The sequence below is a fragment of the Silurus aristotelis genome, assembly GCF_946808225.1.
Source record: "Silurus aristotelis genome assembly, chromosome: 25".
Classification (NCBI taxonomy): domain Eukaryota; kingdom Metazoa; phylum Chordata; class Actinopteri; order Siluriformes; family Siluridae; genus Silurus; species Silurus aristotelis.
This window is the reverse complement of record NC_139598.1, coordinates 8,397,543-8,410,861: the sequence shown is the minus strand read 5'-3', so window position 1 is coordinate 8,410,861 and position 13,319 is coordinate 8,397,543. Positions and strand designations below refer to the sequence as shown.

Genomic DNA, 13,319 nt, shown 5'->3' with positions numbered 1-13,319 from the left:
TAAATGACTAAATCATAAAATTCTATAAAAAAAAAAAAATTTGGCAATTGCTCATTATTGTTATTAGGCATTTTAAAGTTTCATCAGTTATGTTGAAAGTAATTAAATTTTTTGTTGAACAGTTTCTGTTTGTTTGGCATCTGTCAGCTTTCCATGACCATCGATCTGTGCACTGAAAATTTGTATCAGGGGAAGTCATTCTTTGGTCATTTTTCTGATTATAGTTTTCTCCTCTGCACCTCATTTTAGCTTGGCCTCTCCTTTTAGAAATCTTGCAGCTCCTGCTTCCTTTGCTTGTAGTTGACGACTTGCTTGTCCAAGTTTTCTTTAAAGTATCTTTAACAGTAACAGTTTTGAAACAGAGGTGGGGCCAAAACCTTCTGTTCTCTTTCCAGGGGCAGTTCACCAAGCTGACAAGAAATGAACATGGCCAAACCATTGAAGCAAACATTGCAACAGCAGTGTGAAGAGACTGGGAGGGTGAAGATGATTGTATGAATAGGGTGGGCATCCAGTCTTGGCACTGAAGCTGCCTCTGCTCTTTAGTGGCAGAGTGTGTTTTTGTAACTGAAACCACATTGCTGCTTAGGATATACCTTGTCAAGTGATTGAACACCTTACCCACAATGGGTTAATGTCTACCCAGCACTAACACAGCAGGGGGTCAGCAAAGTGTTTAAGGTCTCCTTAAAGACCTTTGGTGGTGCTCCATCTATTCCTGGTGCAGGTTGTCTAAGACCTTGCTTATTTCCTCAATAATTGGCATCTTGAACCACTCAATAAAGTCAAGCGGTGTCCAACATGATGGTTTACCATAAGTTGCAGCGACCCCACCCTACACCTTTCCAGCTCTTTGCCTTTGCTTTTAAGATTTTCCCTAGTAGCAGTGCCACTTTGCTCTATGTGGGAACAATAGCTCTTCTGATCTAATTATACACTCCACAAATGTTGATGGAATCAGCCACAAGCTGGAAGCATCTACCAAGTTGAAGTGAAGGACCATGTGCAAAGTTTTGGCACTGTTTTTGGACCTTGCATCTCTCTGCCTCTGTCTAAGTGAGGTGTCTGTGTTCTAGCAGTGTGACGCTGTAATGACATTAGTGTTGGGTGATTTGGCTTCGCACAAGTCAGGAGTCATACTCTCATTATTTTCAAAAGCTGAGAATGCAGTGATGTGAAGAGTGACCCTGATTTGATTCCATCTCTGCTTGGCATCTCCCTCTGGCATGGGGTGGTAATGGTTTTTGGGTGATTGAGTGTTTGTGATCCCAGAGATTTGTATATCCACATTGAACACTGGGTATTCAGTACTATTTGTATCTATGGATGGTTTTCCTAGTGAATCAGAATTGAGCATTTTTGGACTGATTTCACAGCGATAAGTGATTGATCAGTTTTACAATGCCCTCAGACCATGAAAGCGTCATGAGGGCATTTCTGAGGTGGAGAAACCTGGGCCAGAGGGTCATGATCAGCACCCTCTCTGACTTTGAAGTTAGAGCATTGTTAGTTGTTCTTGCCTATAGGACAACCTTCATCTAGTTATATAATTCATCCTTAATCTGATACTAGTCTTGACCTAATAGGAGTGGAACATTGGCACATGGAACCATCAGTTACAAGATTATCTCGATTTTAACCTAGATCACTTATTTATAGCAGCAAGTTCAACTTGACAGCAAAGACAACACCATGCTCTTTGGTATTGTCTTAGCTTTTTCCTTGCCAAAGGATAGTATAATGTCTTTTACAAGGGGTCTCTGAGAGCAGTTTTATCAACAGGCTTTATATGGATCACTGCTGTCTTCTTAATCTTATGTCTTCTGTTAACTGTTCATTTCTGTCTCCTGGTTAACAATCTTCTGTTAGTCGGCTAGTTCAAATGTTCTCTCTGCCTTGTCTGCTGTTTAGTTATACATTCTGGTACTTATACAGTTTGGTCCTAAGCCCTATGCACCTAGTAAGGCCGACATTACCGGCTGGGGGCTGCCCTGATTGAGGAGGACGATAACTGAGCGAGATGCAAAGTCCTTTTTCACTGTCCAAGAGTCCCTGCACCACACAATAACCGAGGTTCATCACCAGTAATTACTGCTGTCTGTGTTATTTTGTCATGGTGAAGTAACACGGAAATAATCTCTCCAATGTGCAGGCATGGGCAGGATTTTGTTCAGTGGACTTCCTGTTGACTGGTTTAAGACTTTTTGATCTAATAGATTGCATTATATACAAGGAAAAATGCAGAACATTATGTTATTTTTAAAACGTATTAATATTGTTTCAGTAACTGCTCTAGTTATCACTGGTGTTGTAGTGACTATAAACAGTCTTTTTCCTTAGCAACTTAATTAGCACTATTTCCAGAGCTGTTAAGCTGTAAAATAAATAAATGTATAAAATAATAATAATAATAATTAATACCTGACCAAACATAGTTAGAAATTCAGCAACACTGTGGTATAAAATATACCTATGAATATTTTTTTATTTTATTTAACATATTCTTGATTAAATGAGTAATAAGATTGAATCTTGCATCAATGGAAGACACCAAAGTATTTAAAATACATTAAATAAAATATCTTTTTCTCAACCACCAATTTATGCTTTCTTCACTTTTTGTCCCTATATCTGCTCATTGATCTAGACATGAGCATTTAGTAGGGTTGACCAGGCTAATCGGCACCACAGCGGGTGGCTTTCTCAGACTGATTTTAGTACAGATAGCAGACAAACGACAACGTTGAGGCCGGTGCTGTGACTGTGCCAATTAAAATCGATGCGCCAGCCATTGTTCACTCTACAGAGGTGTTAACGTTGGTGCCACTTATCCTCTGCTTCAATAACTGAGATATGTCAGGCATGAGACAAAAGTCCTTGATTGGTGGTTCAAAGTTTTTTATTTAATTTTTTTCAATTCTTATTTTCTTAAATATGTTTTTGAACACATGCATACTGGTCTTGGATCTGACCATGGTTCCGTTTTATTTCAGCACACACCTGGACCTGTTAACCCTGAGAGCAAGCAGAGATACTAAGATATGCCATGATATGACAATGATATAACCATGATATTTCCTGCTTGAGTTATTATTTTGGAACAACTTTCTTTTCAGACTTCACACACTTTTTTTTTTTTTCTCTCTAGCTCACACAGACAGGTGTAATTGAATTGCTAAGTTAAGGTTTTCTTGTAGCCTTCAGGGAGTACTGCAGAGCTGCAGATTAAGACCGCTTTATGATGTCTTGTCAGGGCATAGGGAGTTGACCTGTCCACTAATTGGGAGCCTAGTGGATGTATAACCTGTCTGCTGAAAGATGTGATGTGTTTGTGATATCTGGTCCAGGTCAACTTCATGAGTAAAACCAGTCATTTTATCTATTCTTTTAATTATTTTTCTTTTGACACTTCTTTATCTTTGACCTTTCAGGTGCAGGTGCTTGGTCTCTACACCAGAGAAGGCTTCCATGAGAACTTTGACTGTCCTGTCAAAGTAAGTTTTTGTAACATCCACTCTTTTTTTTTCTAGCAGATTGCTGGTGTCAGTAGACGTTTTCCCTTAAAGTTTGACGTCGTGTCAGAAATCGCTCTGTTGGTTTTTCAAATTATGCTTCAGTTTTTCATCAGTTTTAATTGATTTCTCTGGGGCTTCCTTAGCTTGGATCACTCTCATATAATGTTCAAGTGATTCAGTTGTGTCTAATATAAGAATGGCAAAAGGGGTTAGGAGTAGAAGAAGAAAAACCTTTATTTTATGTGAATTGAACATTGTCCATGATGTTCTCAGTTCTATCTTTTATGCACTTTTGATTAAATAATACAGTTCAGATTAAGGTTTTAATCCCATTTGGTTAACCTTCTCATGTTTTGAAGTCAGTTTTCTGTATGTGTTCCAGGTGGTGGCTTTGCATCCTCAGTTCAGCAAGTCAAACAACAAACAGTTTGTAACCGGCGGAAACAAGGTACAGTATTTTACCTGATTTATAACTACATATTAGCAAAAGCCAAAACTTTCATCATGTATATTTCCTGTAATTTTTAGATATTGAATAATACAAAAAAACCACTTTCACCCAGACAACATTTCTTCTAGCTTTTTGCCGTTCCTTTCCATCTAAAGAATAAGCTCTAAACACTACAGCTTCCAAATCTTTGGCTTTTTTGAGCTAAAATACAGCTTGGCCTTGTAGCAGGGTCAAAAAGATAGAAAGAACAGAAAGACAGCAAACAAGAAAGAGGTCCATTTTCTCAAAGTGTTCACTGGGAGAGGTGTTGTCTCCCTGTGCGGAACAAATAACAGTCATTACCCAGAGTGCCATAGTGTCTGCAACATGTAGAACATGGACTAAAACAAATACACACTTATTTTTCTGAGGAAACCGTGTCACCCTGAAAATACAGAGTTTATAGCATAAATAGAGAATCATATTTTTTTACATTTTTGCAAACAAAATAATGCATTTGTGCCTTGGATAAGTCTTGTATATTGTAGGGTTGGGGAAATGTGATTATACATTATAAGTGTAGTGATAGTCTTTTATACCACTGACAGACTGCTTTATTACTAATAGCACAATCAGTGGAATTAAAAGTGATTAAAATGTTTAAAGGCAACAATAAATAAATAAATAATTAGTACCTATTACTGAGTATAAATTGATCATTATCAATTGTAATACTAATAATTTTTTTGTAATAATTGTAAAAAAAAAAATCTTTATAAAAACAATAAATAAAATGCATATATTTATGAAAAATAGGTTAAAGGTGATTACCCTTTAACTGGTTTAAAATGTCCCTTCTCCAATTCGTTATTCACAAATTAAAGTAGACTTGCACCTGATTCTAAAAACAAATTGGGTCACACATCAATCCTAGGAAACTGAATTAAATTATATCGTAGCAGATACGTCCATTTTGTGTTACTTATTTTTGTTCAAAATGATCAAACCCAAATATTGTGATATGTTCTGCACAAATGCTTTCAAGTATCAGTGTATTGACTCATCTGATTGATTAATATTCTATAATAGCAGTTCTGACAGTAGTATCAACTGCTAGATTAATCACAGATTTATATGAATGCATTTCTTTTGAAACATACTAACAACTAATCCATGGGGGCTGCAAAAATGTCAAAAAAGAAAGGGTTAGGTTTTAATGACTGTAATAAGAGGTTTAGTAAAGTAGGCTCCAATGATCTAATCAAGTCAGCTTCTCCTTTTCCATTTGAAGACCTCACTGCAGCACAGTGACATTTTCATAATGGCATACAATTAACTCTTCAGTTAGATTCGTTAAATTTTTTTGTGGTAGAAATAACCAGCTGTCTGGCTGAGCTTGCAGCAAATAGATATTTTATATTTTCTGATTTAATGTCAGTTTATGTCTGTTTTCTCCCTAATTTTATCCTTGGCCAATTCCTACTTACCAGTTAGTTCTCGCCTATTATATAACAGCTGCCAAATCCAGGAGTTTTCAGAAACTGAAATTGTTCAGTTTCTGAAATTGTCATCGTAGGTGCATGTCCACTGTGAGAGACATAATCTAAAAAAAAAAATCCAGAAATCACAATATATGATTTTTAAACTATTTATTTGTATGATACAGCTGCAAATACGTATTTGAACACCTGTCTATCAGCTAGAATTCTGACCCTCAAAGACCTGTTAGTCTGCCTTTAAAATGTCCACCTCCACTACATTTATTATCCTAAATTAAATGCACCTGTTTGAGGTCGTCAGCTGCATAAAGACACCTGTCCACCCCATACAATCAGTAAGAATCCAACTAATAACATGGCCAAGACCAAAGAGCTGTCCAAAGACACTAGAGACAAAATTGTACACCTCCACAAGGCTGGAAAGGGCTACGGGGAAATTGCCAAGCAGCTTGGAGAAAAAAGGTCCACTGTTGGAGCAATCATTAGAAAATGGAAGAAGCTAAACATGACTGTCAATCTCCCTCGGACTGGGGCTCCATGCAAGATCTCACCTCGTGGGGTCTCAATGATCCTAAGGAAGGTGAGAAATCAGCCCAGAACTACACGGGAGGAGCTGGTCAATGACCTGAAAAGAGCTGGGACCACCGTTTCCAAGGTTACTGTTGGTAATACACTAAGACGTCATGGTTTGAAATCATGCATGGCACGGAAGGTTCCCCTGCTTAAACCAGCACATGTCCAGGCACGTCTTAAGTGTGCCAATGACCATTTGGATTATCCAGAGTCATGGGAGAAAGTCATGTGGTCAGATGAGACCAAAATAGAACTTTTGGGTCATAATTCTACTAAACGTGTTTGGAGGAAGAAGAATGATGAGTACCATCCCAAGAACACCATCCCTACTGTGAAGCGTGGGGGTGGTAGCATCATGCTTTGGGGGTGTTTTTCTGCACATGGGACAGGGCGACCGGGGCCATGTATTGCGAGATTTTGGGGAACAAGCTCCTTCCCTTATTTAGAGCATTGAAGATGGGTCGAGGCTGGGTCTTCCAACATGACAATGACCCGAAGCACACAGCCAGGATAACCAAGGAGTGGCTCTGTAAGAAGCATATCAAGGTTCTGGTGTGGCCTAGCCAGTCTCCAGACCTAAACCCAATAGAGAATCTTTGGAGGGAGCTCAAACTCCGTGTTTCTCAGCGACAGTCCAGAAACCTGACTGATCTAGAGAAGATCTGTGTGGAGGAGTGGGCCAAAATCCCTCCTGCAGTGTGTGCAAACCTGGTGAAAAACTACAGGAAACATTTGACCTCTGTAATTGCAAACAAAGGCTACTGTACCAAATATTAACATTAACTTTCTCAGGTTTTCAAATACTTATTTGCAGCTGTATCATACAAATAAATAGTTACAAAATCATACATTGTGATTTCTGGATTTTTTTTTTATTTTTTAGATTATGTCTCTCACAGTGGACATGCACCTACGATGACAATTTCAGACCCCTCCATGATTTCTAAGTGGGAGAACTTGCAAAATAGCAGGGTGTTCAAATACTTATTTTCCACACTGTATCTAGTGCCTACTTTGAAATGTTTTTTTAAAATACTGAATATTTTTTTAAATTGCCGTTCATGCTACGTTTAGGGATGTGCGGTATTTATGATGCATGCATTTGAAAAAAGGTATTTTTAAATATAAAATTTTATTTTTGTCATTTGTATTTGTAGGGTTGATGTAAATAGCTTCATATTTCGTATCAAAACTTTTAGTGTTTTGTATTTTTGTAGTTTTAAAATACTGTAAAAAAATAATTTGTAAGAAGTCGACATGATGACATCATACAAATACGGTCTCTGAATGGTGCCGACTCGGTAGTTTTCCCAGACTTGTTGAGATCAGAACAGAAAATTGATCCATTTGGAAGAAGGTGGTGAAGGTGTGCAGGATTTAAGCTTTCGAATAGGTGCCCAGTGATTAATGAATAAATATTTGATTGCTGAATATTGCACCCTAATTGAAGTGGCTGTTTAGTAGGATCATGATTTTGTATACCATTGCATGAATGACTGCCTGACACAATCAAATGATTAATTAGTTAGAAACTAGTTTCTATGAATGACTTCTTTGTCATTGAGTCAGTGTTGCTGATGTAAAGTCACCCTTCAAACACCAAGTAACTAAATTAGGATTCAATTATGAGTCATTCGCAAACTGTTAAACGTTAAACTGTTGGTTACTTTAAACCTTAACTTCACCTGGGAGATCACAGGGATTTGTATGTGAATATTTGATCTGTTAACAGGTTGCATATGTTGCTATCAAATATTGTTTACTGAATCAACTGAGTGTAATGGTGAAGTGAACAAATCAAATAGGCAAATTTTCATTGAAGGCTTGCAAAAAAAAAGTCATGCTCCCATGTAAAAGTGTTTTTTTTTTTTTTTTTTTTCAAATATAATAATACACTAGTTTATTTTGATGCATGTAAAGTGCAGGTATTTGGCATTTTATTTTTTTAAATACTTTTGGATGGATCTTTTTCCAGGGTTGGGCAAAAGTGGTTGTGTAAAAAACCTAAAGACTTCTATAAGTCTATCTATAATCTATAATCTACAATCTATAAGTAAACATACTGTATTAAAAAAGTTAAAATAAAATTCTATTAAAAAGATTTGGGATAATTATGCATATACAGTATAAGGCTAATGGAAAGATTGAAAGCATTAAAAAAAAAAAATTATAATAAAGTCTAAATGGTTGTAGCCAGACAAATACCGATTTTATTGATATGGGTGAGTACTAAAAAAATAAAATTATTTGATTAACATATTTTTTTTATAATAAAATAATATCAACAATTGGAATAACATAAGATATCTAAAGACAAATTACAAAAAAGTTGAATTAGGCATGAATGAAGTGAGGGGAAATCAAACTGGCTCGACATAAAAAAAGATCTGTATTGTACCCAGATGATCCTGGACAACAAGCACATCACTCAGGAAAACGTCTGGTTTTGAAATTGCGTTAAGTGCCTCGAACGATGTGCTGGATCTAAAGTGTTGCACAGCATTAAAGGGTAGCAAATGGAGCTGAATTAGAATCCAGCTTTCATCCTGCAAAAAAAAAAAAAAAATCATACCAGTCTCCAAACATTTTCGCTTACTTTTTTTTATTTGTTTAATATGATTTATTTAATAGCATTAATATAGTGACAAGGATTTTGATGGAAACTACTAAGCACTAAGCACTTCTGTAAGTCACAATGAGAATCTGCTGTAACCATGAACCGATGCATTGTATTTAGTTGTATTAAATGACACAAGGCTAAACATGGGGGGGGGGGAGCATAAAATCAACATTACAAAAAATTATGTATATCACTTTTCACTGGAAAATTTACCAAAATATAATCAGCTAACAAAAAAATTTCATTCTCTAGGCAATTAAAGAATATAGGAATGGTCATATAGTGCTATGGTTAAAATTTAGGCAAGTAAAATGTTCCTTTAAAATGTAAAAGTCTCGAGTGTCAGTGCGACTATCAAATATAAATCTGTTCAAATATAATCAGTAAGAATTACAGTTAAATACTGTGAGTGGAAGAATACACTTTGTTTCATAACAGGCCTCATCACACCACACTACACACATTATTTATTGTTATAATTGTTATTTCAAACTCTATATTATATCACTTCTTATACATTATATTCTGCAATGTAACATTTCATTTAAATGCTCGTACTTCTATTTTCTATTTTCAACTTACTTCTTATATTCAATGTTTATCACCTGACTGACATCATTAATGCGGTCCTCTGCGCATTTTCTATACCTCTGTTGCTTGCCACAATTTTCTTTACACATGCACTGGAGAATGATAAATAGTTTAAAGGATTAGAACTCGAAAAACTTTTTTTTTAATGCATCTGCAAACATTTCGATTCGTAACTAAACAGTCCGATCACATAAAAACGCCCGTACATACTTTTCACATGCCACGTATAAGAAGTAATTAAATGCTCGATAGCTTTTGTCCACTAACTCGGTCTTAACCGGTGTTGGAGTGTGTCTGCTGCCTTTGGCTTCCCGTTTCTGCTGATTACCTTGTGTTTCGCCGGCTTAAGATTCCCATAATGCTGCCTCGCCATGAAAATCAATACAGCTTCCACTGAGGACACATCTTTTCAAAGGCAATTCAATTCCGTCAGCAGGGCTCCTGAAGTGTCATCTCCCATTGCTGTGCCGTGATCTGTTAACACAGCTCAAAGTGCAGAATCGGAGCCGCTCTGAACGAGCTATTCTTTATGTCGTGTCAGGATACAGACAGGACAGGACAGGTCAGGTCACGTATGTGTACGTGCACTAGAACGTCCTTGTACTTCTCATTTAAGTGGGCTGGATCATTGTGGCATGCCCACTGGTTTTTCTTGTAGAATCTTTTCCACTTAATTTGCTATTACATCTATGAAGTCTATGAGTCCCAGACCAGACAGCAGTGTTTCCATGGAACAGCTTTATGTATTGAAGGTTAAAAGCAAAGAAAGTGATGTCTGGTCTGGGGCAATATTCCAATCACTTTATGATGAAGAAAGGTCATTTATATAATCTTTTCTCATGAGCGTACTTATATAATATAGTAACGCTAGTCCAAGGTTGTGGCATTTGTCTAAATTCGATTCTTCCACTTGTCTCAAAGAAGGCCATCGCACACGTCTTATTACTAACTGAACTCCAGCCGTTCTTACACTAGTGCTAATAAAGTGCAGTGTACAGCGAGCTATTACACTGCACATATGTAATACATATGAAGACTGAGAAAGCTGTTGTCGCTGTTGCTGTTTAACTGATACTTTTGTTTAAAGCAAACAACGATTTTAACCCTTAAATATATAAATATATATTTTTAATGGTTCATTTCTATCATGGGGCATTAGCACTGGCATTTTTATCTGACACAGACTGATATGTAGACTTTCACTTCAACCGTCCATGCATTCTGCTATCACAAATGATAAAATATTATTTGTAATATATATTAATATTTTTTTGTTACCTTCAGTATCTGAATTCTATAGATACAACACAGTTTATAACTCCATATAGTCATATACTCTATGACTGTGTAAAACACCTTTTCAGCTACAGAAATTTGCAACTGTTATTCAGTTTTCTGAATTCTGTTATCCAGAGGATGGAAAACAAGCAACATTGTTTGTATTTTCTTATAATTAATTTATTTAAATATTTTATTTTTATATATAATAATAATAATATATATAATAATTATTATTATTAATTTTGTTTTATTATTATTCATTTCATTCATTTATTTCAATGGTTTTGTCCCAGTTGAATTAAATATTTTATTTTTGAACATTATTAAATTGAAGTCATATGAATAATTATCAAGCAGCTAATTGTGATTTCAGTTCATTTATCACTAATACGTTATTAGTTATAAATTATAGTATTTTGCGAATTATGAAACCAGCAAACTGTTTTTATTATTAAATAATAATTGTATTTTGCTATATCGCAATTTGTTGCCCCAATGTTGAAACAACTTTATAAGCAAACAATTTATTGTACATTTAAATGATGAATGATGCACAATAGATCCAGATCAGCACCTTACAGATATATGTATATTAGATCGGCGAGCTGTAAACTTTGTGTTCTCCTGCCCTCTGCTGGAGTTACCAACAAAACACAGCTTAATGAGACAGCCTGTTCTTCAGTTAGTCCTGCAGACTAACACAGACTAATCACCGTAACTAATTTAGTTGTTGTTATTTACATTTTACCTTTTAAGGCAAAAAGATGTACCAGTTTTAGTAAAATAACCATAAAATGCTGAGCATCTTATAGGTTCAGCTGATTGCATAACATTAAATCAGCCAAGGTTTAACGCTTAACCTTAGTTATTTAATTTTTATAGTTTATTGTGTGTGAAATGGTAACCATTTGAGTGAAATGGTCATCTTTTGTCTCACTGGACCTTTAGTTGCAGCTGTATGAGAGAAACTGGCTGAACCGTTGGAAGACGTCCATCCTGCATGAGGGAGAGGGAACCATTACCAACGTTAAATGGAGGGCCAATCTCATCGCTTGGGCAAACAACGTGGTACGATAACACCATACACTGCAGGAATAAATTCACACATTCATATCATTGGGAATATAACAATGTTGGTGTGTAATTGTATGTAAGGAAGTGTAGAATATATACAATATATTAAAATACTGCAGCAACATAGAAGTAGCTTTTGTGCTCGGATACTGCATTTAGAATGATCTGGAATTTATATTGCATTAAATTTGTTGAGTGCAGAATAAATTTTCTTCTTGAATTGTAAGTGGAGAAAAAACAGATATATATAAATATATATAATATAACTAATCTGGAAGTGTTGCATGTGTTAATCCTTAAAAACAGAGAGTGTGTATGTGTGAGAAACATGATTTTTGGTTGTATAACTCAGTGGTCCCCAACCCCCGGGCCGCAGACCGGCACCGGTCCGTGGGCCAATTGGTACCGGGCCGCACAAAAAGAATACATACGTTATTTCCGTTTTATTTATTATCTGATTCTGAATGATGTCTTATTTTAGAAAATTACCAGATTCTCTCCGCCACATCTGTCTATGACTCAATCTTGATGCATGTCAAGATGCCTCTGTCACATCTCTACATCCACTACCTTCTTAAAGGGGCTGCTCCGGCCGCTAATACATAATACATTACTGCTAAATTCAAACCCCCAAGCCAGCAAAATTAACAAAAAACAACACAGTGGATTTATGTTTATTATATTTAGAAAATACCAGTTTTTATGCCGGTCGTATCATTTTATTTTGTTGTATTTATTTGCCAGACCTTAAAGGTCGGATGTGAAAATATTGTCCGACATTAAACCGGTCCGTGGGGCAAAACAGGTTGGGGACCGCTGGTATAATTGACTTCCAAAACACAGAAAACTAATTCTAAGAATTTTGTTCTATAGCTAGCCGTATATGATATCTGGTAGTTAAAGACTAACCACCACGAACCAACTTATAAAACCTCTAACAAAACTCAAACACCACACAAATTACATATATATATATATATATATATATATATATATATATATATATATATATATATATATATATATATATATATATATATATTTATATATATATATATATATATATACACACACACACAGTCAGGCCCATAAATATTGGGACATCGACACAATTCTTGGCTCTATAAAAAACATTCTTGGCTCTATACACCACCACAATAGATTTGAAATGAAACGAACAAGTTGTGCTTTAACTGCAGACTGTCAGCTTTAATTTGAGGGCATTTACATCCAAATCAGGTGAACGGTGTAGGAATTACAACAGTTTGCATATGTGCCTCCCACTTGTTATGGGACCAAAAGTAATGGGACAGAATAATAATCAGAAATCAAACTTTCACTTTTTTAATACTTGGTTGCAAATCCTTTACAGTCAATTACAGCCTGAAGTCTGGAACGCATAGACATCACCAGACGCTGGGTTTCATCCCTGGTGATGCTCTGCCAGGCCTCTACTGCAACTGTATTCAGTTCCTGCTTGTTCTTGGGGCATTTTCCCTTCAGTTTTTCTTCACTCTTCTCTTCCCATCACTCTGGTACAAGTTGATCTTGGTCTCATCTGTCCATAGGATATTGTTCCAGAACTGTGGAGGCTTTTTTAGATGTTGTTTGGCAAATTCTAATCTGGCCTTCCTGTTTTTGAGGCTCACCAATGGTTTAATCTTGTGGTGAACCCTCTGTATTCACGCTGGTGAAGTCTTCTCTTGATTGTTGACTTTGACACACATACACCTATC

At 36.0% G+C, this 13,319-nt stretch overlaps 1 protein-coding gene across 2 annotated transcripts in view; it reads left to right on the top strand.

The window, feature by feature from the left end:
* Positions 1-13,319, top strand: part of vps41 (VPS41 subunit of HOPS complex) — a 49,578-nt gene that overhangs the window by 19,859 nt on the left and 16,400 nt on the right. For both annotated transcript variants that reach the window (XR_014531574.1, XM_083529905.1), the window contains exons 6-8: positions 3,432-3,494; positions 3,898-3,963; positions 11,458-11,577. Coding sequence is in view for 1 of the 2 variants with exons in the window: in XM_083529905.1 (XP_083386031.1) it covers positions 3,432-3,494; positions 3,898-3,963; positions 11,458-11,577 (249 nt within the window). In the remaining variant the exon portion in view is untranslated. The remainder of the gene's footprint in view (positions 1-3,431; positions 3,495-3,897; positions 3,964-11,457; positions 11,578-13,319) is intronic.